This window comes from Melospiza georgiana, chromosome Z, assembly GCF_028018845.1.
Source record: "Melospiza georgiana isolate bMelGeo1 chromosome Z, bMelGeo1.pri, whole genome shotgun sequence".
In the NCBI taxonomy this organism is placed as follows: Eukaryota; Metazoa; Chordata; class Aves; order Passeriformes; family Passerellidae; genus Melospiza; species Melospiza georgiana.
Genome location: NC_080465.1, coordinates 52,229,945 through 52,255,994, shown reverse-complemented (window position 1 = coordinate 52,255,994; position 26,050 = coordinate 52,229,945). Strand labels below are relative to the sequence as shown.

At 40.0% G+C, this 26,050-nt stretch overlaps 2 protein-coding genes across 4 annotated transcripts in view; one reads left to right on the top strand and one right to left on the bottom strand.

Annotated features, from left to right (window-relative positions):
- The window catches only part of PAIP1 (poly(A) binding protein interacting protein 1), a 28,460-nt gene extending 5,108 nt beyond the window's left edge, over nucleotides 1–23,352 (bottom strand). The window contains exons 1-8 of one of the 2 annotated variants that reach the window (XM_058043848.1): nucleotides 23,204–23,352; nucleotides 21,759–21,876; nucleotides 18,274–18,455; nucleotides 11,605–11,793; nucleotides 8,107–8,219; nucleotides 4,804–4,915; nucleotides 3,121–3,246; nucleotides 921–1,027 (exon numbers count right to left, since the gene is read on the bottom strand). In XM_058043848.1, the coding sequence (XP_057899831.1) occupies nucleotides 921–1,027; nucleotides 3,121–3,246; nucleotides 4,804–4,915; nucleotides 8,107–8,219; nucleotides 11,605–11,793; nucleotides 18,274–18,455; nucleotides 21,759–21,789 (860 nt within the window). In that variant the 5' untranslated portion in view covers nucleotides 21,790–21,876; nucleotides 23,204–23,352. Of the gene's footprint in view, nucleotides 1–920; nucleotides 1,028–3,120; nucleotides 3,247–4,803; nucleotides 4,916–8,106; nucleotides 8,220–11,604; nucleotides 11,794–18,273; nucleotides 18,456–19,804; nucleotides 19,888–21,758; nucleotides 21,877–23,203 lie in introns of those variants that run through there. The other variant, XM_058043847.1, reaches the window with a different exon arrangement.
- A 274-nt stretch (nucleotides 23,353–23,626) lies between these two features.
- NNT (nicotinamide nucleotide transhydrogenase) overlaps nucleotides 23,627–26,050 on the top strand; it is a 42,736-nt gene continuing 40,312 nt past the window's right edge. Inside the window, exons 1-2 of one of the 2 annotated variants that reach the window (XM_058043551.1) lie at nucleotides 23,627–23,698; nucleotides 24,453–24,647. In XM_058043551.1, coding sequence (XP_057899534.1) covers nucleotides 24,497–24,647 — 151 coding nt within the window. In that variant the 5' untranslated portion in view covers nucleotides 23,627–23,698; nucleotides 24,453–24,496. The other variant, XM_058043552.1, reaches the window with a different exon arrangement.

Genomic DNA, 26,050 nt, shown 5'->3' with positions numbered 1-26,050 from the left:
TTGTCACCTAACTGTGTCTAGCTCATGATTTTAGGACCAGCAAATAGGCATCAAAATTTGTTTGTTGCTCTACATCTTTGAGGCCTCAGCTTGTGCCATCTATTCTGGTTCCTGAAGCAAAAATTTCCTCATCCTCCTTGTGGGCAGCTCAATTACAACCCACAGATGTTATAAGCCACTCTTGGCCTCCCTCCATATGGCAAGAGATCAGTGTTTGAGCCCTCTACAGGTTTTTGGTAAGTTTGCAAGAAGCTGAGGATGAAGCACAGAAGAATCAGGTAACCTCATGCACTCAGGTGGTTTTATGACAATTTCATGATTAGTCAGTCACTAATATAAAACCACTCGTTTTTTCCCAGATTAAAGCTAAAACCTTGCCAAAAAGATATGCTCTCCAAAACAAACAAACAAACAAAAACCAAACCATGAAGTATATTTCATTTTGCCTTTACATTTATAATAATTTGTATCTATTTAATACTGCTACATATTTAGTACTCTTTGTAGGTATTTAAGCCTGTTCAATTCAAAATGAAAAGTATAAACTATGAGATGTTGCCCCTATTTTCTCTTTGTATATACTTGCTTTAAGAGCCTAAAGCACTCACTGAAGATATTGAGACCTAATAGGTTAAAAAACCTAACTGAATAGTGGAACTTGAATCTCTATTAAAAATAAAATACAAAAAACCCACCTCAAAACAAAATCAACCCAACTGCCAAAAAAGCCACATTACCCTTCAACTGAAAAACACCACCTTTTTTTACATGGAAAATGACCTGCACACACAACACATTAATTTTCATAATTATAAATTTCAAAGATAATTTTTTTGCCCTGTTCATTATAGTAGATGATTTTTTCAAGGTGTTCTTTTTCATATAACATATAAACAAAGCACTGCACATAAACTTCTCACCTGCTACAGTTTGCATCCAACACAACATTTTCAATTCTTTGAATCATTTCCTCCATATCATTCTTTCCTTTTTCTTTCCAGGCATCTTCTAAGACAGAACCTGTCAACTAAAGACAAGGGATTAGTATTTTTTTTTTAATTAGATATCCTTAATAAACAGTCAACTTAAGAGATTATGTAACAATTCATGACACTTGAACTACCTGATGGCTGACACTCCCAGCTGCCTGTATCTCTTTGCCAAACAGATTAACAGACCTCGTACATAGTTTATTTTAAACTACAGACAGTATAGGAGCTTCATGTCCAATATTTATGTTACCTAGAAGTTCACAGCCACTTGTTTCATTCTTGAAATACAATTTCGAAACAACTCTTCAGTGACATTGGGCAGATCTTACTTGATTTAAGTACATACTACCATCATTTATTTCCTTTAAATCTTATTTTTGAGTCGATTCCACCAGTTTACATGACAACAGGAAATACTTTATTGAGCTTTAGAAACACTTCAGTCAACTTGGCCAGCATCACACATGCCAGAGAATTTCTTCTGGGTATATATAAGGGAAACCAGAATTATCTGAAGCCAGCCTGAACTTTAATATAGAAAAGTGTATGAGGCTAGAACTGCTGCCAGGAAAGCTTTAGCAGGAGTCAGTCTAGAGCAGCTGTGGATGAAAGCTTTTTACTACAAGAATAGGTACTTCATTACTCAATAAATGTACAGGAGGAGTTAAATCAGAAAAATAATTAGTTTGCCACTAGTAGCAATCTCCTCAGCATAAATACATGATCAAAAATGCTTGGAATGGTGCTTGATGATACAAAGGATAAAATCCCAAGAGAAAAGCAAGTATATTGGTAAGCATTTGCTTGACATTCATAGTATCCCACAGTGGTCTCACCTTAATCCTGGATAATTAGGTAATAGCATTAAGATTAATTAAAAAAAACATATTGCACAGCAAACAGAGAAAAACCTGTATCTATCACTGTATAAAATGGAAAAGACAAAATGAGACATTTATTGCTTCAGTAGTGAAGCTAAGGTTTCATGAGGCAGGCCAGTCTAGCTACGTATATACTCAACATTTGTAGATACTATGTAACATCAGAAAACATTTGCATGAAAAGAAAGAGTGTCTGTTCTGTAACACCGTTTAGACATAGCAATCTGTCATAAAACAATTTAGACAACTGGTTTTCTTCTTTTCTTCTTTACTGCACTGTAAAGCTTCCTGATTTGTGTACTGCTCCTTAAAAAGGTTCTTCAGTGGGCCTTGCCTCAGGGAAGCACTGACAACATAAGGACTGACCACAGGAGTGAATGTGCTCACTGGGCACAATCTCACGCTTGCTGTGAAGCAACCTCCTTAAACATCCAAACGTCAAATGAAGGTTTTAAATTACAAAAATCTGTTTTCCCTAGTCTTTGTTTATGGTATCAAGAGAAACTGTCAGAAATGAAATTCAAGATAGAGCAGGTTGAGAAGCAGTGGAGTATGAGGGAAGGGTAAGGAATGAGGAAAAAAACCAAGCCAACCAAAAATCTTCAGGAAAATACTGTTTAGCATTTAACCTTCATTCCTATTTTAAACTGTTTTCCCAACTACAAGTATAATGATACCTAGTGAAGATAAGAGTTTCTCCTACATAGAGGCTAACAATTTTACAAGAAAAGCTATGGGTTATGAGCAAAGAGGTTTATTTTCCACATGAAAGAGAAATCTCTATATTTCTACAATAGTAATGACATAGCACAGAAGGAAGAAAGAGATATTAAGAACCTTTTGCCACAAAAAGTGGCAGACCCCAATGGCCAGGTGTCCTTCAGAACACAGAGCATACCTAAGATATCACAATTCATTCAGACATGTTACAGTTTTCTCCTACACCAGAAGCAGCAAAATGAGATCTAGAGGAAAAATTTATTTGTTGGCACCTCAACTTCAGTTCTATTGCTCATTTGTACACAAATGGCCTTGAATTTATTTTTAGAGCATCTTGTTACTTTTTTTCCTGGCTCAATTTCCTAATGGTACTAAGGAAAACAAAAATAGTAGTTTGCTCTGCTAATGCTGTAAAGCATAAACCCCTGTAAATACTTTCTCATTTGCAATTTAGCCAACTATTCCCTATATTAAAGCTAGGCAGTTTAAAAAACATGATTTTTTTCCTTTTAAAACTACTGTCTCACCTTCAGCAGTTTCACTGCACATATCAAATTACTGTCCACAGGATTAGAGAAGAGTGCATTCAGTAATTCCCGAAGGCCTTCTTGAAGAATTTCTGCCCGTGTAACCTGTCCCTTTGTTCCCTTAATCTGCAAAACATATAAGAAACCCCCCAATATTTAAAATGCTTAGAAATTAATTTGGGCACATTTTCTCTCTTGAATGCTGTATTATTTGGTTTGTGATCAATATAGTTGACATCTATATGCCAAATACTGTAACCATTTTAGAACACAGACTTTTATGGAATCACAGCATGGTTTGGGTTGGAAGGGACTTTAAATATCATTCAGGTCATCAACTACTTTAATCTGCTGGCCATACATCTTCTGATGCATGTTATGCTGAGGTCCTCATCCACCAACACCCAAAACCCTTCTCAGCAAAGCTGCTTCTGACTGATTCTCCACCCAGCCTGTATTTGTGCCTGGCCCAGATGAGTACTTGCACTTGACCTTGTTTGCATGGTCCCACCTCCCAAGCCTGTCTTGGTCCCTCTGGGAGGCATCCCTTTCTGCCAGGACATGGACTACACCACACAGCTCAGTGTCAGTGGAAAACTTACTGAGTAATTTCCTTGCAATTCTGGCATAACAATTCATGTCTAGAATTTTGTTTCTCTGCTAAAATAAGAAAAGCTATCAAGTGCCTGCCTAATGGTCCAAAAATTACCAAATTCCCAGAACCTCACGCTCTTTTCCACACTGCATTGCCTATTCTCTACAGCAGTGGTAGCTTAGTTCTAGAAAGCAGTCTTTATATAATGAAAAAATTACAGAAAATGGTTTAAAACCAAAAGGTATGCTCCAATGACTATGGTATACTCCACAAACGGACAACTTCCCCTGTCCCAAAGTCTTTGAAAATCTTCATTGTTTTCATCTAGCAAGTGAAAAGTAGATTTCAAGGACCACTTACGGTCCAGAAATGGAAGAGTTAGAGAAGGATCTTCCTCATGCCAGCCAAACATTTTTATAGTGTTTGCTTAAATCAAACCACTGAAACAATCAAGTTATATGTGTATTTTTAACTACGCTACAGCAGGAAGTGAACTTGGTGAATGCATAGGCATAAAAATAAAAAAAATTGTACACATTTTTGAACATATCCCAGATGCATGAAATTGCTAAATACAAGACTGCATGCACCAATGACTCAACAATCAGAAGAAGTACCTTTAAAAGTGTGCATTTTTAATTCCTCATTTTGAGGATTTTCACATCTGCCTCAGGTGTTTGTTAACACCTCTTATTAGCACCTGAATACTGAAAAAAATTACATGTTTTTCATCCTGATCTGCTTCTGCTAGGCATTTAATAACATTTAATATATTGGTTAAGTATAGCCATCTAGGGGTTTTGCCAGTAAAAAAGAAAATAAAAGCTTCATTTCAAAGATGTTTGTCGTTGGCTCTTCCCACAAATTCTTACATTTTCATTTTTATACATTTCTCTTCTAATGATCTTGTCCTTTTTTGTTTATATATTTCTTGGACATATCCATCATAATGAAACTGTTCTAAAGTTCTTTTACTTTACTGCCCTCTGCCTTTGGAAAAACACCTCAAATTATAGTCCACTTCAGTGTTTACCTACACACACCAAAAAATGTATGAAGAGCCACATGACAGCTGACCCTCTTCTTACCTCTAAGTTAAGATAAAGTTCAGCTAAGAACAGCACAAAGGCATGAAATTGTTTTCTAGTAGTCTCATCCCCTTTAGTAGCTTCATCTCTGTTTTCATACTCTGTTCGACACCTGTAAAAATCAAAGCACAATTACACCATCGGTAGCCATTCCAACAAATGTAACATGCTACTCATTTAAAGGAATGCTGAGAACTTACGAACTGCATGAAAACTGTTACAAGCTGAAAGCTGGGATCTATGATCTGTGAAGGGAATAAGAGGCCTTCACAAAGAAACAGTGGATTTGCATCCTTTTAGAGAAACACATATGATTACATGATTAGGTCTTTAAGCACTGAGATATCTGATGCAGCAAAATTAAATAGAACAACTTACAACATGTAGAAATTAATAGTTACACAATTTTTACAACTGAATATGGGTCCAGGATGTGCAACAGTAATACAGGGAGCCAACGCCCAAAGAAATGAAGTAGACACGTTCCCTTCTTCAGGGTGCTTACCACATTGTCTTAGATGCCTTTACACTTATTTCATTAATTCTTTATCTTGCCATGTTAAGTGACAGTAATACATAATTCATGACACCCAGCTGAGCGATGTTAAGTGACACTGTAGAGGGAAGGGATGGCAAACAAGAGGGACCCTGACAGGCTTGAGAGGTGGCCTTGTGCAACTCATGAAGTTCAAGTGTAAAGTTCTGCATATGGGTCAAGGCAATCCCAAGCAATAAGAACAGCTTAGGCAGGGAAGTAGTTGAAAGCAGTCCTGCCAATAAGGGCTTGGGGGTGTGATGAGAAGATCAATATGACAGTGCATGCTTGAAGCCCAGAAAGCCAACTGTATCCTGCATCAGAGCCCCATGGGCAGCAGGGGAGGGAGGGGATTCTGCCCCTCTGCTCTGCTGAGGCCCACCTGAAGCACTGCGTCCAGAGCTGGGGTCCACTGAACAGGGAGGACACAAACATATTGAGTGAGACCAGAGGAGGCCACTGAGCTGATCACAGGCCCTGAGCAGCTCTCCCGTGTGCACAGGCTGAGAGAGCTGGGACTGCTCAGCAGGGAGCAGAGAAGGAATCCCTGACACATTGTAGCACTTTCCAGTACCCAAAAGGGACCCCAAAGAGGGCAGGAGAAGGACTTTCCACACAGGCATGTAGTGACAGGACAGAGGGAAATGGATTCATACTAACAGAGGACAGGTTTAGACTAGATGTTAGGAAGAAATTTTTTACTGTGACTGTGGTGAGGCACCGAGACAGGTTCCACACAGAGAAGCTGTGGAGGCCCCATCCCTGTGTTTAAAGCCAGGCTGTATGGGGCTCTGAGAAACCTGGTCTAGCAGAAGGTTCTCTCCCCATGGCAGAGGGGTTTGGAACTAGATGATTTTTAAGGCCTCTTCCAACCCAATAGTTCTATGACTCTGTAATTTAAATATAAATACAAAAAAAAAGATTAACATACTGTGGCAGTGAAGTAATTTTTCTAGTATTTAGCAACTGTGCCAAACCACACAAGTTTACATAACAGTACAAAAACAAAATTAAAAATATTTGAGATAAAAGGAAACCCAGACAAATTTTAACGTATTCTGAATGATTGTGCAATGGACTGAAAAAAAGTGGAGAAACTGGAAAATCTTAAGAATTGAAATACAAAGTTTCAGGTAGAGACTTAGTTGAGAAACAGAAGATGACCTCTTTGCGGTCGCATTATTAGGTTGTTTATCTGCACACACCCTCCCCACTCTCAATTTCATCCATATTAGCAAGCAAAACATAAGCAACTTTAAACTAATATCTGGTGCTAACATTAATGTTATCAATTGGGTTTGCTTCAAAACCAAGAAGCAAAAAATGCAACATTAACAGGGAATTCTTTTCGTGTTCAAGTAACAAAGTAACACACAGTTAAAAAAAATTATAACAATGACGTTGAAAGAAAGAATAAAACAAAATAAACAAACAACAACAATAAAAAAAGGAGAACAACAACCAAAAAAAGAGAGAAAAATTAGTGTTTTCAGTTTCTGCAGTCCCTGGTTTTAGCTTTTGCCTCAGTGTTTGCACTACATCAAGGACTCTTCTCCTTCTCACCCCAGCCCACCAGTGAGGAGGCTGGGGTGAAGCTGAGCGGAGACACCACTGACCCCACAGATATTCCATCCCATGTGCCCTCATGCTTAGCATACAAACCAGGGAGAAAGCTGCTGGAGGCCGCTGCTCAGGAACTCTCAGGGCATTGTGGGTGGTGAGCAATTGCATGGTGTGCCTCTTGTTTTCTATATGCTAATTCTTTTATCACCACATCCTTATTATATCCACATCCTTTTCTGTCCCAATAAAATACCTTTATCTCAACCCGTGAATACTTCTTTTCCTGCCCCCAAATCTCTTGCCTATCTCATTGGGAGGGTGGGGGAAGTGAGTGAGGGCCTGCAAGCCGTTTAGCTACCTGCCAGGTTAAACCACAACATTCCACTCATGATAAAAGACCATTGCAATGCACTACAGTAAGTTTACCACACTTTTGCTGGATTAAGTAAAAACTTTTCAAATAAGAGGCAAACCTGAAGCTTAGAATGCTGTTCTTTAAACAAAAAGCTGTCTTCAAACAAAAATCAAAAGGTAAATTTCTAAAGAATTCCGAAGTGTCTAAAGCAGTACTCCTTCAAATGTCATGCAGTAATATTTGAGATGATATATAACAATTGAAAAATGTTGCATTTTTGTCAACTACAAAGTCTAATCATTATTAAGCGCAGTCCCCAGAAATTTGCAACAACTGAAACTGAAAAAAAATTATCCTTCTGGATTTTATACAACTATTTCCTAGATACAAAGTCAGTTAGCCTATCAGTTAATAAACCTTACACAGCAATTCCAGGCAAAAATCCAAAGCACTAATTAAAAAACCACAATTAGGTAAGTACTGGCAAGAGTCAAAGGACAAGGACAGTAGCTATGTGTGCATTTAGTATATTTTTAAAATAGATTTATTATACTTTTAAATAAATAGATTTAGTATACTTTTAAAATAGATTAACTTTCCAATTTGCACTGTTTTGGGGATCAGCCTAATATACTGAATTCAAAAGATCACACAGACCTTCAAATGGAGCCCTATTTTTGTATTTAAAAATATTAAAATATTTTAAGTACCCAGTGTGTACCTGTGTTTTGATACTCCTCACTCTGTAATATTTTAAATAAGTATCTCTTCGTATGCAACAGAAGGAGTTAACACACATACCAGAAAGATGTAACTGAAGAGAATAAGGCTTTAACTGACTGATACTGACCTTTGAAGCAGCAACTGTCGGAAGTTCCCACTTTGTGGACTAATGGTTAGGTGGTGAGACAGATAGTTACACAACCGGGCTCCCATGTATGAAAAATTTGGGACAGATGTGGCCTTCCAAAATAAAAATGGAAAAATAAATTATTTATAAACGTAATGATTAGGCTCAGAAAATATTTTAAAAGCTTTTTTGAAATCCATGCTTAATATTGATCGTACAACTCATGAGCAGAAAATTAATGATTAATAATTACTATTTGCCACGTTCACTTTTGTATTGCTTCAGCATGTTGATATATGCACTTCAGCAGAACTTAAAAGTTCATTATACTGTAATTCTATGGCTCTAAGAAAACAACCACCATTATGCTACGTGTCTTCATACAACTCTACTTCTGCACTGTGACCTACAACTGAAGAGCGTCTCAAAGCCACTTACAGACTGCTTATACAAAAAAATCAACAGTGGTTATTAAGACACTTTTTCAAGAACACATACTCTCTCAAGGAACAATGAGTACATTCAAACAACATCATAAAAAATAGTCTTCTTTCAGTCTATAAGCTATTTTTTCCATAATCTCTTTTTGTCATGGTTAATATCCAAGGAAAGAGTGTAAGAGCACGGCAAGTAAAGAGAAATACTTTCTCCCATACATCCTCCAGCAATCTGCAGAATTGCAAACTTCTGAATCAGAGAGTAAGACTAGACCATTACAAGTAACACTCTCAATGTCGCCTTTTTTAACTAAAACAAGTCCTGTTACTGTTGAACATCTACACCTTTGTCATGCAAAAAAAACATGGTAGGAATGATATTGTGTAAAAAATCTTCTATTTTAATCTGATAATTCAAACTTTAAAGAGGTGGAAATTTATTTTGTTCACTGATTTTCAAGCCTCCTCTAACAACACCTGAATTTCAGATTATTTCTCAGATGCAGTTTCAGTGAAAAGAGATTCTGTTGCAAATAACTTCACCTGCTCTGTCCAAAAGAAAATGAGGGTACTAAGAACTCAGTAAACTTCTCCTTTGGCGTTATAATCTTTGAATATTTTTTTGCATCTTGATCATCTATCAGTGCTACAGATATGTTTGCATGCTTGAGCTGTTCCAACATGTTTGAAAAAAACACATGTTGGAACATTTTTTTCTGTTGGAACCGAAAAAAAAGTCTTGCTAATGCAATTATACCTAGCTACCTCTCAGAGGTAGAGAAAAAGACATAATTCTTCTACGTGCATAGAGTTGCTGGAAAAAAAATTAAGTATCTCTGGAAAATACAACAAGTTTAAGTAATTAAGATAGACAAATGGAATTCACTTTCCAGTAAGGGGCATGTGAACTACTAAAAAGACTTTGATGCTGTGGTTCAATCAGTTGCTCTGACTAGAAATGGTACCCCTTTTTTTATAACGTGAGCCTTTTCAATACTTTTTCCTAACAAAAAAACTCCAACCCAACAAACCGCCAGCAAACAGGAACTTTAACATCCAAACACATACACAAATTCTTCAAATCTCAGTTGTATTTTTAAACATTATCTTCCTTATTAAGTTCGTCTGTACTTGTGGTTGCACCAAACATGGAAATAACTAAATTTTAGGTATTATGATCTGGTGTAGCACACAGACAAAAAAATATCTTCCTAATAATCAATCATTACACTGCAAAATCATATTCTTGTAACAATTATTGCTGGTAATACCACTTTATCTCCAATTCAAAAAAGTCACAATCTAAGCATGAAGGCTAATCTACCAACACATATCTTGGGAAACTGTAGTTGCTGTAACAGGAACAATCCACTGCATTAACTAGACAACAGTAAAGGTTCTTAAACTATGAATTCAGTGTCCAGCTTTTGGAAGACTGTCACAAAAGAACTATCACTTCACTCTGTTCAGACATAAATAAGACGATAAGTATATAATTACGATTTATAGACAGGCTAAGATACCTTACATAGAAGTGAAGGCAAGACCCTACAGGACATGGGTTTATTACATTTCAGTAATTTCCTTTACAAACCTAGCATCTGTAAATCTAGTTAGTTGGGTCAAATTTGTATCACTGAAGCAAATGCTTATAAGTTACAGCAATTTTAATTGTTTTGTGAAAAAACAGGAGACAAATGCTTGAGTCTCTGCTCAAGAAAGAAAAATAATAAGTATAGTTGGCTTTGCTTAGACACTATGCTAGCCTGATACATAAGATATCTAAAATCAGATGCTTGTGGATACTAACACAGCTTTTCAGCATTAAGATTTATTTTTCATGTAACTTTTTCATGTAAAATTTTCAGACTAACGTTGAACTTCTGAGCTGAGGAAGTCACAGTAAACCCCAATGCTTTGCTTTTAAAGGGGGACAGAGAGGAAGAGGTAACATTAAAGACTTCTATTAAATGCAAGTCAGTGCATTTAAAATACAGGAAGTTAAAAATAGCATAAAATCCTCTTTTTTCTGTTCCAATAAATTATCCTCTGTGGGTTCAAATAAAGAAGGGTAAAATGATGCTGCCTAATGCAGCACAGGTGATCATCATGTCTAACTAAACTGGTCTCAATTAAATTTGCATTAATTCTGTATAATAATGAGAAACCTGATATTCTACAATTCTGTACAATGGCCAACCAGTTATTCCACTTCTACATACACCAGATTAAAATATTCTGCAGGTATCTTCACTTAAGTAAAAGTCTGCTTTCTTACTTTTATTCAAGGTAGAACTTGTAAGCAACAAACCTATGAAAGGTTTGTTGGGATAACAACAAATAATGAAGAGCCAGCCAGAAGCATGGCTTCCTTTTCTGCAGCGAGCCTAAAAGACAGTAACAGCAGCTCATTTGCTAAGCAACACATATTAAGCTGTTCTTTCCAATGGCTCCCCCAATTAGTGCAGAGTTCAGCTCAAGGTCTCTGTCCTCATTTCCATGGCCATCAATGGGGCTGGACCTAGCTACCCTTACAGGAGCTTTCCTTTTCTCCAATTATGCTGTTCTGAAATAGGTATATTTCAAATAAAGAAAAAGCCTGGCAGAAAGGAGGTATTTCCCAAAAGATGGTGTGCACAGTAGGTATGAATTTAATTTTTTTTAAATACCTAGGAATTAAAAGTGTCTTAGGACTATGAAGATTTTTTTTTCACAAGATAATAAAAGTGTACAATATTGTATAAGTTTCTTCAATCTTTACTAACAAAAATAAAAATACTTTAATTAAGTAGCATAATTTCAAATGTAGTATGTTACCCAGGAGAAACAAACATAGAACAAAGGAAACAGCAAACTGGGAAAATGTATACAATTTAGGCATCCGAAATCTGAGCTACCATTTCAATTTACTGAGCAAAATCCTTCCCTATATATTTCAGTCTAAAGGGGAAAAATATCAATCATTAAATTACTACATTGATACAATAATGTAACAAATTCTGGAATGCCTATCTTGGACACTGGGTAACTGAGGCATAATGTCCATCTTGTAATACATTACCTGCTGATAGATGAGTTCAACAAGCTCTTGTAAAGCTTCATCTGCAATAACCCAGCCATTCAGTGTTTCAGCAAACTGTTCTATTTCTGTTTCAAAACAACCTGGCTGTTCCGTGAGGTGATTTAGGAAGTCTTGCACGTATTCTGCCAGAGTCAGATAGCCATCACATCTATCTTCAAAAGAAGAATCCTGTAGAAGTGAAAGAATATGTCAACTCCTTAAAAACAACCTTGCAGAATTGTTACACCTTCTATCTCCAGAAATAACCGTACAGCCCTGAGTTTTGAGTCTCTGTATACTGGACTACACAGTTCACTTCAACATTTTTACAGAGCACAGACCCCCAACACCTCCTGGAGTACAGACTTCAGAAACCTCCAATCACCTTAAGAACCAGGCAAAGTATTTTTACAGACATTAGGGTCTCCCAGTAAAATACATGAAAAATGGATTAAAAATAAATAAGTTTCCCAAGTTGGTTACAAGATTAACTAACAAACCAAGTTTATCTGTTAAGGGTAGAACTACCAAACTGAGGCTCAACACCCATTCCTGGTACTGTACTGTGGATTTATGAACCATAGAAGTAAAAAGAAGGGAAAATTTGAAACAAAGTATTTTGGGCTTAGATAGTGTGTATAGTGCTCCAAAAATATGCAGAAGTTAAGAGTAATTAGAGAAATATAATAAATACACAGTACCGTTCCCATGTAAGAAGTATAATCAGGAAAACTGCTATTTTAAAGTCAGAGTATTTTTATCCCTTGGCAAAAGATTAAAGATTACGAGGCATGAAATGAAGCTATTCAAATTGAATTGCATTAATTTACAGCTACTGAGGTTTAAAACCAGACAAGACAGTAAACACAACTGCTCTCTAAACAGAGGAGGGGCTACCCAGTACCACTTTATTGATATTTATGCTCCCACTGATGAAACAGAATTTTTGTATGTTCAGAAATGAATCTATGTGAGAGCACCTAAAGTCAACACTGTTCCAGATGATTATAATGCAGGTATATCAAGAGAATAGAAAAGAAAGTAGCATCCTTCGTGATGTCACTAGTAGTAACACAGTCCAAATAAATAACTTTGTCACACTACACAACAGGTTGTGTAAATCACCTCATATATTTCAGAAAAGCAAGCAGGAGCCTGAAGTGGCACTTCTAAAAAATATGACTTACAATTAGCAATTCAAGACATAAGAGTAATGTAAAGAAAATGAGAATTCTCAACTGTTCCACCATTTAAAAATGCTTAAAGGGTATCCACAGCAAAGCTGAGCTAAAATAAAGCACTTTTTCTTTACTTAATGTACATAAATATATTGACAAGGTTTGTAACTATATTGTCCCCCTCCCCTTCTACTCCCTTAATAGGGATTTTTAATTTCTTTGTCTTCTAAATGCCTATCTCTCCTCTACTGAGAAGCAATACGGATCTGTGAAAAATTTCTTGCTGGGCATGAGCTATGAGAAAGACAAGATACACATTGTTGAAAATCACATCTTGATATTTTTTGCATGACTTGTGAAGAATGTGTGGGTAAAAAAGCAGACTTTCCAAAATCATTCAGACATGTCATAAGTTAGTGAGGTGGGACATACATCAGTGTAACAGAGGTAAAATATATTTACCTAGAAGATATGCCAGTTAGTAACACTAAATGCTAAATAACTTAATGTTGCCCACCAGAAACATGAAAAAAATATGGGTTTATGGAAATAAAGGAAAATTATTACTACATAAAGTCTTTGACAACCTGAGGATTGGAGCATGGGCACTTCAAAGGTCCTTTCTAAGCTAAAGTTTTCTATGATTCTAATGGCTTGGAGCTTACAAATCCAAAAAGTAAAGGCTAACAGGCCTATGTATGACTTGCCACATACTCTGCTTCACTAAAGAAAATCAACATTTATAAGGCAATTTCAAATAGGCCAGTAGGAGTTCTGTACAATAAAATTAAAACTAGTTTGTTCCACAGAACTATTACTGTGCAGCTACTGCAGCTGAATCACATACAGCTGAACTAGCATCTCTCCAAAAAACTCTCCAGCCAGGCTGCAGAGCATGCAATTGCTGTAGCTAGTAAAAGAAGCTGCTCCTTCTGACAGTCATCAGATTGTTACAAGGTCCTCCTTCAGCAGAGAGGAAGGTATCATCCTCTCACACTCACTTGGCAAGAATCCAGTCTTAGAGAACATCCTTGTGTTGTAAGGGATCCCAGGTGCCATTTGGTGTACTAGTGTCCCTGTTGTATACTCTTATCTTCAGTTTATAATTATGAGGCTAAACACAGAATTAAACTCTGCACTATATTCATCTACATGTACTATATATGCAACTTCAAAAGTCTAGGTTTCAGGGAACTGAACAAATGGGAGAGAAAAATGAGTACTCTGGAAATTCAGAAATATACAACTTTATTAAAATTATTTATAATTGATTTCTTAAAATCCAATTAAATTTAGCTTCTAGAAATAAAGTACTTGCACATCTCATTGTCAGATTTTAAAATTTAACATAAACATAGAACCACGCAATGTATGAACCCAAGGAAAACAAAGCAAATGGCTCTTGATTATTTTTCAAGAGGAGTTGGCTAACAGAAACCTGTAAGATTACACATCACTACAAAGTTATAATTTAAAGCCACAAAAGTAAACTAGAGATTTTCTCTTAATTTTAATAATTACTCCATTAAGTCAGTGCTCCAATTTCTTTCTCTAATCTTTGATAGCTATAGCATGGGGTCCTGGATTATTCACAACAAAAGAGTAACTGATGAAAAGATTATGGGTTTTCCTCATCTTTTATGTCAGTTCATGAGTTTACATACAGAAGGGTAGAAAGCTAAATAGGTGCTAGAACTCCTCTGATATACAAAAAGATAAAGTCTATAGCAAAGATTCATGAGACAAATCTGCTCTTACTCAGTTTCTTAATATATACTGATTGCTGTTTTCCTTTATCTACTAAATTCATATTTCCACATATGAACTTAGTCACTAATAACAACTTCTTGATTTTTCTTCAGATTTCTTAGGAACAAGCTTTTTGTCCTTTCAGTTAAATGAACTCAACAAGTTTCCAATAAAGTTATTGCAAATCCAAGTTCAAAACTAAAAACCTCTATTCATGCTGAATGAGGTTAAGTGGCACTCTCATGCTTGGTCTTCTGATGGAAATTACAGAAGTTAAAAAAGAAAAAAGTGGGAGGGAAGGATTGTGGAACCCTAAAACAACAAAAACCTCATTCCTAAAGCTATGAAGTAAGAATATCATTATGCCCATCTGATGGAGTGACAGCCATATTATTATCATACAGCCATTCCAAGGAACAAACCAGGTGTTTCCTACTGGCAATTCAAACCTATCTAGTTGCTAGCTCTGGAGCAGACAACTACAATTTCTATGGGTCAGACTCTGTATGAAAATAGAGAATTCCATAGAGGGCTTTCTTCAAAGTCCCAGTAAAGTTTTTCTGAAAATTCTACAAAACCTTATAAGCTGTACTCCTTAAACCATCTTCACAGGTAATTGATAGTTTTGAGCATCAAAAACTGGAAAGACTGGAAATTAACTGACTTAATAGCAAATGTTACATGGACAGACACAATAATTATAATGGTGCATAGTCAAACAAGAAATCAACACTATTTTTAAAATAATAAATGTTATTTTGCTATTGCAAAACAACTGTGCATTTCATGACAGAAATACAATATTTCAGATCTAAAAATTCAGGAATCTTTACAAATGGAACCTATTAAGTACTAATTAAAGTAAAAAAAGAAGTATCTCAAAACTTTGTTTTGATTCAAATTTTGAAACTCATGCCCAAAATCAGTGTAACTCTAAAGTGTGCTAAATTTTTTATTTTTATGACAAGTGAGCCCAGTATATAAAATTACTTCAGATACTAAACTAAAAAAACAACAGATTTTCTAATAGTGAAGAATGAAAGAAAAACACCACTGCTTTATGTGTATGGCATGGTTTGGGCCTGGCACAGAGCCAGTGCCTCCATGAGAATACTCTCTCCCTGGTGTCTGCTGTGAGATGTGACCAGGAATAAGCAAAGCAGGCTCCAGCTTAGAAATAAAGAAAATTTTATTACCTAAACTACAAGAAAAGAAAAAAAAAACTATAAGGGAAAAAAATTGAAAACCTTACCAAAAACACTTTCCTCCTCCCCACCACCAAAATTTCCCAATCCGATTCATTCCCCCAAATCACCAACTGCCCAGTCTGGCACCACCCTTTAGAATACTCAAACTTCAGTTCATCAAGAGGAGAGGAGTCCTTCTTGCACCATAGGCTTCCCCTGGAAACACGTTGTAACCTCGTGTGCTTCCATGTCACTCAGCACCTCCCGGAAAGTCCTTTTGCCATTTGAGACATCTCCCTTCCATCCCAGTGCTCTCACCACTGTGCATGGACCAGAGCTGCTTCTAGGGTTATCTTTTAAGGATGCCTTGTCTCACTCCAAAAGGCACAGTCTCTGCTTTGGGACATCTGTCCCCCCATTTTTTTCCACCCCCTGGGGCCGAGGGGTCCCCACAATGAACCCTTCTGGTTCTGAGGCACTGCCTCCCCCTAAATGAAGTCTCTGTGTCACAGGAAAAAAATGGTTCAGTCTATGGCCACATAAGAAAAGTCCAGCCAAAAGGCCACTCCAATCATCTCTCCCCACTCAGCTGGTCTTCTCCACGTCCCTCAGGCCTAGTTCTTGGTTATCTCATTTCCTATCTTTCTTCTTATTCAGCTCTGAGGAGGATCAGCATTTTTGCAAGGTCCCAGTCATGTAAGAAAAAGGGTTAAAAATTTCAGTCTCTGTCTGTCCCAGAGCTCTGGCACTCCCACACTCACTGCCACTCTGGTCGGGCACCTTCTCACTGCACTCCCCCCCTTCTCCTCCTGGGCCGGCTACTATCGCATTCCGTCATCGCCGGCTCTCCCTCTCTCTCTCCCCTGGCTGCCTGATGTCTCTTGGTGCTCCTCCACCCTTCCATCCTCAAGGGCCTCCTCACCCCCATCTCTGTCCAGCCCCAGGCCTACCGCATGGCTGCCCTTCCCCGGCCCAGCAGCAGCAGCGGCTGGACGGGGGAGGGAGATCCGACCTCTTTCCTGCCGAAGTCCCAAGAGAGCCTCCCAGGGCCGCAGCTCTGCTTTTAACCCCGGTGTGTTCTCAGAGGTGGGTCCGAACCCCACTGGCCACACCAGGTGCCAATATCAAAATCCGAGCACCCATTGGTTTGACCACAGCATCCCAGAATTCCCACTTCTTCCTGGTCAAACCACCACAGCGTATCATATTCTAATTAGATTAAAGTCCCTGCAATAAGTTTTGCTAACATTTTCAGAGGTAGTTTATTAATAGATGAGTCACATTCATAGCATATTCCAACAACATAGCAACCAGGCACTCCCACATGCTTGTGTGTTTTTGCAAAACAGCTGAAAAGCAACATTGTTGGCATTGAAACTTTGCAGTTTCAAGAGTGCGCTATGTATGCTATTGGAAAGGTTGTTTGGGTTTTTTCTTTGTCTTGAAACTGAAACATTTTATTTACAGAAAACATGTAACAGTGGTGGGGCAAAGCAGTTATTTTTTTTTTCCTAGATTATCAATTCACCAAAACACGTTCACACTGGCATTAACAGTTGGATATTGTGTATTGGCTGTGGGGTTTATTATATAGGACAGTAATTACATTCAGTAAACAGGCAAAGTGGGTAACACTAAGGTAACATCAATTTTACTGGTGAGGAAAAGACTTCAGAATACCAAACCACCATATTCAGCATTCAAATGAGGTGTTTTTCTACCAGTTATCAAAAAAACCAATTTGACTCAGTATCCCTCTTTTTTTTAATCACTTGATTGTAATTGTAAAAGTTCCCATCTGTTTAGATATAGTACCATTGTCTGACTGTTTGCATAACAAAAGGATATACCAAGAATTCACAGACATCTTCCCTGGAGTAGAGTTACAGAAGCAGTAACATGGAAGACAATGGAGCAGAAAACAGAAGTACCTGTTCTGTTTACTACACAACGCATCTACAAACTGATCTGAGTCTGGCTGGAAATACATTTCTTACTAGGTGTGTTGGTAGGTAACTGTTAACTTTTTTTGCCCTTTGGTGATACAACACCACTGATGACACATGATGCTACACTAGCTTAGGCAGTCATGAGGAATGGTACCTGTGGCGCAGGAAATTCAGGAAAGGCAAAGCCTGCGCTCAGAGAACCTAAAGTTCAAGCTTTCTCTCCCTGTGAATTCTGCATAAGAGTGAAGCTACACTTTCATTTAAAATGCAGTATAGATGTAACTACAACAGAGGTAGTCACCAAAAAAACAGCTTACTCTCATACTGAATGCAACCAATGCCTGGTGTAGTCAAAAAGGAATATGGTTATCTGCAACAAGCTTTGGCAAAATATTTCACAGCAGGAGGTGCTCATGTGCATCATAATATTCACCCAATATCACTTAGCATCCTGGCTGCAACTCTGGAGGTTATATTCAGAATATTTGCAATACTTTAGCAAATACAGAATTCAAATTATCTGACATAAAAGATTTCAAGAAAATATTATTAATTTGAATACAAGAATATTATTAATTTGAATACTAAAGAAGTTAAAACACTCACTGTAAAATTCTGATTGAAGTTCTGGTTGTAACCTGATGGATAAAATTCAGGTGCTTTAGCAGACAAGTTTGATGTTGCTACAGGATCCACAGCTAACTGAGGTTCAGTCATTTCTGGTGCAGAATCAAGAACAGAAACTTTGTCTTGAGATCCAGATGGAATTCCCGTCCTTTGCAGATGTTCTGAAAAATTTTTGTTAACAGCTTGTCTTAAAAATCACTAAATTAGTATGTATTCACACAGAGTTGACACAGAAAACATATATATATATTAAACTTAAAGTATGGTTTTTCTATAAATATACTTCCTTTAAATACATAGGTTTTTTTGCTTATTCTTAGGTGTGGATATTCATTTAAGCACACTCCACATGTCTTTCTACATGATGGAAAGTAAACAGTGGTCTTGTGCAGATGAACAAAAAAAAAAAAACGGAAGAAGGGAAAAAAACCTTATTTTCCATGTAAACACATTATCTAAGTTAACCTATGCAACTAGTAAATCTGCTTATCTGATTATCCTGTGATTTTTCATTGATTTCAGATACAGATACAAGATACATTTGGAAGGTCAATAAATGACAGACATGACTGATTTTGACCAACACTTATTTTCAACAAAATGCTGAAAGGACCCTTGGCTATTCTTGTTCTTATATACCACGTGCCACAACATCCAACTGAAGTGTTTTTAAAACACTATTTTCCAAACCACTCTTTACAGACTAGCTCATAAGCTTATTGAAAACAGAACCTGATACCTACCTGAAAAAGGTGACCAACAAACATTGCTTTGTGTTACTGTTGGGTTGGGTTTATTTTTTTGCAAATAGACTGGAATTCTTCAGTGGGGGAAGGCTGAGACCATCTGCAGTCAGATTAACAGATGGATAAAAAAGTACACTCAGATGTGGGAGCACAAAAGAGGGGAAAGGACAGAGAGTATTGCAAGCAGCTGCAATACAACATCCTTTACCTGGTCCAGGTCCATAACCCAGTATGCTGGTTTCAGCTGGGATAGAGTTAATTTTCTTCTTGCTAGCTAGTACAGCACTGTGTTTTGGATTCAGTATGAGGCAAGTGTCCATAACATGGGTTTCCCATGCTGTGATGGTGAGCATGGGAAACCCCAAGAAGCAGGGAGGCAGCAGACTGGACAGCTGACCCGAACTGGTCAAAGGGATAATCCGTACCACTGAATGTGACGTTCAGTATATAAACCAGGGGGGGAGTTGGCCAGGAGTTGTCAATGGCTGCTGAGGGACAGGCTGGGCATCGGTCAGCAGGTGCTGAGCTGACTGCACAGTGCATCACATGATTCTCTTTGGTTTTGTTCCTCTTACCCCTCCCTAGTCACCCAGGTGTCCGCCGGGCCCAGGGCTCACCAGACTGACCCGGCCTCAGCGCGGTGCCCGCATCGCACACCCGGGAACGGGACCACGCTCCCGAGGGCGGGTGCCGGTGCCCCTGCGGCGGGCGGGGAGCTGCGCAGGTGCCCCGCGAAAAGAAAGAGCGGGGAGAGCAGCCCGTACCTGCCATCCCGGTGCCCAGGGGCGCCGTCTTCGGAGGCCGCAATGGTTCCTGCTGCGGGAAGAGGCCGCCCGGCTGGTGCTGCTGCTCCTCAGCCGAGCCCGAGCCGCGGGACGCGCTGCCCGCGGGCCGGGCCCCGCCGCCGCTCTCCGGCGCGCCACACCCGCGGCCCCGGCCGGCACCCGGCGCTCGGTTGAAACTCTCCGACATGCTGAGGCCGGGCGGCTCGGGCGCTCATGGGAGGGAGGGGCGCCGCGCAGCGGAGCGGGGCGGGCGGGCCGCGGGAGGCGGGCGGAACGCGGGGCCGCCCCGACCCCGCACTTTCGGTTTCACCCCGCGCAGCGTCGCGATGGCCGCGCCCGCCCCGAGCCGCGGCAGCCTGGAAACAGCGTTTCCAAAGGCACCGTATTCCCTGCGACTGCATCTCCACGGTAACGAGCGGGGCGAGGTGACCGTGGCAGGGCCAAGGCTTCAGCTACAACAGGAGAGACCTGCAGCCACAGGTGCATCACGCCACGCTGTGCATACACAGATGTTTACACCAGAGAGGGATGGAAAAGCTACAGGCGAAATTTTAAATTTAACCCCATAAAGTTAAGCCTCCAACACGACCATATTAGTGTACGGTTAGGGCTATTTAATGAAACGATGGTGGTTCAGAAAAAATATATTTTCATTTATAATTTATGCATGATGTGATAACAAATGCTCTTCTGATTTAATGTTTAACAACCACCTTCCACACCAGTAGGAACCAACTGAAGAACATGGTTCATGTAATGCATTTTTCCTAATATTATTACATAAACTTGAGAACGGTTCAACTCACATATCCATTTACAATTTAATTAATCTACTCTTCTTCAATTTCATTCCAAAGTCTTTCTCTCGTTGTTTTGCAAACTCTGTATCAGAATCAGCTTTCAAGATGGGGAGGGCAAGTGTAATCTGGTGTGCCACAAATCCACCTCAGCTGATCATGCTGAGGGAGTTTATATTTTGTCTCCCTGAACAGTCTGGTCTGTGCTGTCCTTGCCACTTGTTCCTGCCACAAAAAAAATCCCAATATTGTGTGGCACTGGTTCCCGCTCTGTTTACCACTATGAAGGGGTGAAAAAAATAGGTGAGTATGTATGAAACATTATTAAAATATTACAATAGTGCTGTCTTGTATTTAAAAAAATCCAATTTGATTGTAAAATGGTGTCTTTAGAAGTCAGGTTCCTATTGGGTTCATTATTACATGTTACCATTTTCAATTATTAACAGGGGAGGGGCAGGGTATAAAATATTTGTTAGCTCCCCAAGGCACGAATTGGACTGATTTTTGCCAAGATAAAAAGATGGCCAGACATTAAAGGTGTCACAAGTTAAAATTAATGAGGCTCATGGGGAAACTGTTCCTAGGCAACCCTTCTGGAAATATAGAATGGTAAACTAATAAATCTATACTCTGCAATTGGAATGTGAGCCAATGCAGGATGTTTTGAATGAGTCTTAAAAAACCATTATAATAATTCACTTGTGTAAACCATTGTCAAAACTAATTTAAGCAGCATTACCAATTCTTTAAAGATCACAAATTATCTACTAAATTTCTCCATTAAAAATATTCAGTGTCCTTGTGTTATCAGCACCAGTTTTAATGCCTATATTGTGACCTCTGTCCGCATCTGTAGATTTTGCCTTGCCAGGAGGAGAATGAAAAGCTTACATTGATGTGAAGAAAAATTAAAATCTCCATCATTATATTCTAATGGAGAATATGCCAATTTTGAATATGCCAATCTTTCAAGTTAGCAAATCTCATTTTTTAAAGTTTACACCTAAGAGGAATTGAGTGCCTTAAGTTATGGAACAAGACAAGTTTTCACCTTTGGACATAAATGTGAATTCTTTTCACATAGCAGACATTTTATGTTATATTAATTTAATAACCATTTGGCAACTGCTTACCATTTAAAGTGGAATGTGATCCCAAATCCATATTTTTCTTAGAGATGCACTACTTAAGTTTGCATGAACGCCGTTGAGTTTGGTTGGGAACCCAATTTCCTCTCCCCAGTGTAGACACCTAAAACAAAATTTAGAAAAATAATCAGGTAGTTAATTCCAAAATAACAAGCCCCAAATACTGCCCTCATCAGTATACCCCTTTAGATTGCTTAACATTATGCTTAGAAGGTTTTGGCCTGAGTAGCTGAAGTCCTGTGAATTACTTCAAGGCTTGGAGGCCACACAGCAGAACCCCTGAGATCACTAAACTAGACAGACCTAACCTAAGCACCCAATGACTGTATTAAAACTTTCACCAAATACAATTATGAACACTTCTAGGCAGTCACTAGGAGATACCTGCTTTGTCCTAAGTGTACTACCAAATAATTTAAAATGTAGTTAACAACTAAATCCATACACACCTTCAGTGCCTGGTGCCAAGAAGTCGCACACCATAACCTCGTCACTATTCATAACACAGGCATTTTTATTTGGTCTACTTTTTTTTTAATGCTGATAATGTATTTCTAATTAGAAAAAAACAGGAGAGGGCAGGCTCTAGCTTTTGAACTGTAATCTATTGTTACTAGCCGGAATTATTCCAATCGCTACCATACTGATAAGGCATGTTTTTGTAGGAGTCAGTAGTCATTGAGCCCAAAACATAAACCACAGGCATAATCTGTAGCTCTAAAGCTTTAGAGATTTCACACAAGCTTATTTAAAAGCACAAAAGTAATGAACGTTTATTAGTAGAAAATCCTATTAATTATTTTCAGGATAACTCTCATGTTTTCAGTGCTTTACTTCACTTGCTAAGTCACCGTTTACAAGTCTGGAAGCTGTGTCATCTCCAGCAACATGTAGTTTGCATGAGCAGCTACACAGACTTCAGTAAATTAAAAAAAAAACAACAAGCAAACCAAAATACGCCTCATACACGGAACCCACAGATCATGTGAAGTGAGACAACATATGCAGGACTGTGTGAAGACAATGCATGGAGGCAATGGGCAGCGTGGCTGGCTGTCCTATGGAACTGCCTCTCCAACCCCATGTACTCTTCATCCAGCCATGTATTATTTCAACAGCTATAGAATCACAGAATCGATTAAGTTGGAAAATACCGCTGAGGTCATCGAGTCCAGCCTATGACGGAACATCCCAACGACAATCAGACCATGGCACTGAGTGCCACGTCCAGCCTTTCCTTAAACACCCCCAGGGACGGCGACTGCACCACCCCAACATCAAACCACCCTTTCTGTGAAGAATTTCCTCCTAATGCCCAAAGATGACACAGCTCCGCGTCTTCTGTTCCCGAACTGCGCCTACCACTCCGACACCTCGCTGCTTTATCACGCATTTTAAGAAGTAACAATAACGAAGAGGACACCACTTACGTGCTATGGCGTTAGCCCCACGTCCAACACGCGCGTTTCGGCACGTCTCCTCGCCAGCCCGACCTTCGCCTCGGCGCCGCGGCCAGCCGGGCACGCTTATCCCGCTCTGCCACCGCCGGCGCCGCGGGCTCGGCCAGCACCGCGGCAGCCCCGCGCCGCCGCCCCTCAGACGTCGCGTGACGCGACCGCTCGACCCCCGCGTGCCCCACAGTCCTTCCGGGTTGGCGGGCACGGGTCCGCCCCCGCCCCGCCCCAAGGTCGGTGGGAGCCGCGGCGGCGGCACCGCGGGTGCGCGAGTGCGGCGGTGCGCGAGTGCGGCGGTGCGCGAGTGCGGCGGTGCGCGAGTGCGGCGGTGCGCGGAGCTCTCTGTGGAGGCCCGTGGAGCGGGGCTGTGCGGGCTCGGTGCGGGGCTACGGGAGGAGCGTGTGCGGGGCTCCGTGCGGGGCGTGTGCGCCGCGTCGTGAGGGGCTGCGCCGGCACCGCCTTATTCTCCTGGTGCGTGTGGGGGCCAGCCGCTGTTGGGGAGAAGGTACAGCGGTGCCACGCCGACTGTCGCGGGGGAGGGAGGGAGGGAGCGAGCGAGCGTGGCGGGATGGACGTGCGGGAGAAGGCAGGTGGTCCGGGAAGGGGCCCCGGGAGCGGTCCGGGAGGTGGCGGCTGCGGGGTGTCCCCCGAGCGGGGACGGTGCATGGCGGGGGACGAGCCGCCCGCCCAAGGTCATTCGGTGGCCGCGGGCTATAAATAGTGACGGGAGAGAAAAGGGGCCGCTGCTGGGGGGCCCGGCGGGATTCCGGGCGAAGAGCGCATTCCCGGCTCTCCTGGCCGCAGCCCGGGATGTCCCGCCCCGAGTGCGTGCTCTGCTGCGCCTCCCAAGCAGTGTCCCACCCTGGGTGACTCCTGAGGGAGCTGTGGCACGGATTGGAGTCGTTTGTTTGGTGCCTTGGGGCGCCGCGCTTTTCCCGTACCAAAGTTCCCGTTTTAAAGCGGCGGTGTACAGAGAAAATGGCCTTGAGTCGCAAAAATGCGATCCCGGGTCGCGGCTGGTCACGCCAGTTGCTTTGGTTAAGAGCTGTCTTACTTAATTTGGAAAAAAAAGAAGTGTTTTTTTTTTCTAGCCTGAAAGATAAAGGTGGTGAGGAATGATTGTCTCGTGGCTACTGGCAGTCGACTGGTTCTAAACCTGCTGCGTTTACATGCCTTCTGTGCAGTGTCATTAATAACTCTTGATTTGTTTTCACATTTGCTGTAGGGGTTCCATACGTGGCAAGGAATTTGTTGTGAGGTCTGGGTGCAATGGCGAGCCTTCTGCGTGTTGCTGTGGGTGGATGCTCAGCTCCTGTTTTTGGCAATGTGTTCCCGTCGAAGGCGCATTCTGCAAAGGTGCTTTGCTTGCGAATGTTTAGAACCCACCAGGTGCTTGGGTCTCAGGCAGCTCCAAAGCCAGGTAAATTGATTAAAGGACTGTAAGCAATGTTTTATTTTAAAACATGAATTTAAATGGTTTCTTTCTTTTTTCTTTCTTTCAGATCTGCATTAGTACAGAAAAGACTTAAAATAGAAAGAACACTCTTAAATCATGTCAGCAGCGTACTTGAGTCAGTTGCAGCACAATTTTAGTCTGGCTTTATAGGGCTTACGCAGAAGGTGTTTGTGTTTATTATGAATACTTTGGATCCATGTAGTTTTTGTGGTTAGAGGGTTTGAGCTCCTGCTAATACTTTCCTTGCTTGAAGGAAGTATTTAAATAAATGCTTTTCTTAGTTCAAATCCTGAGTTCCTAATTAGTTTTGGTAGTGCAGCTATTTGCAGCATGTGAGAAAATACAGACCTCACAAAGACGACATCTGCTAGCATGAGTATATGTAGACATTATTATCCAATCTTAAAAAAACCTCTTAACTTTGTTTAGGAAACACATTGTATCACTTTGAAAAACTATTGATATGTATCTTCACGTGTAGGGTTTGTTAGTGTATTTGCAAAAAATTGCATTTCGGCAGATAATGGACAAGTTCTGGTATTTTCAGAAAAAAAAAAAACCTGGGAAAGGAGGCACTCATTTCCAGTTTCTGCTATGAGCCTGGTACATGAAGATCAGAACTGACAATTTTTTTCTCTATTCTGTACTGTATATAACCTAAGAGTTGGAAGGAAGACTGAAGAAGACCCTAGTGCAGATTTAATGCCCATTATTGCCCATTATTACTGAATGGGTTGTGTGTCCCTTGCAGAGACCCTGCTTCTGTGCAGATGTAGGATCTTAGTCTTTGCAAAAAATTAATGTGGAGAGTTGGACTGATTGTGCACATGAGATTTGGTTCTTCCAGTAGGTAACTGCAATAGGTACTTGAGAGTGTGAAGAAAGTAGTGCTGCTGGAAACAGAAGTGTCTGGTAGTGAAAACATGACACAAAAGTAACATGTAGTAGTTCAGAGAAGCCTGTGTTGTGTAGAATTTGTGGCAGTACTAACAGAAAATGGTGCATTTTGTGGTCCTTTCAACTTGGTGACTGAAGATTTTGGAACGTCCGAAGAAATGTCATGAGGGGAAGTTTCTTTACTCTGAGGGCTTCTGATAAATCTGTATCGCAGTTTTGTGCTGAAACCAGAATGTCTGTGATAGATTTGAGATGCTCTCAATTTTTTTTCCATGTTAAATATCAGAATGAAAGAGACATCTGTCAGTCTTCATATGGCAGATTGTCCCTTGGTTGGGAGCATAAACTGGAACATAGGAAACTAGGTTCAAAGTTCTTTTCCAAATACCCCAGGTAAGTGTCCTTTTTTGAGTTTGGAATCAATTTTGTATTTGGCTTTGACCACAAATTTCATCATGAAACTAAAGAGT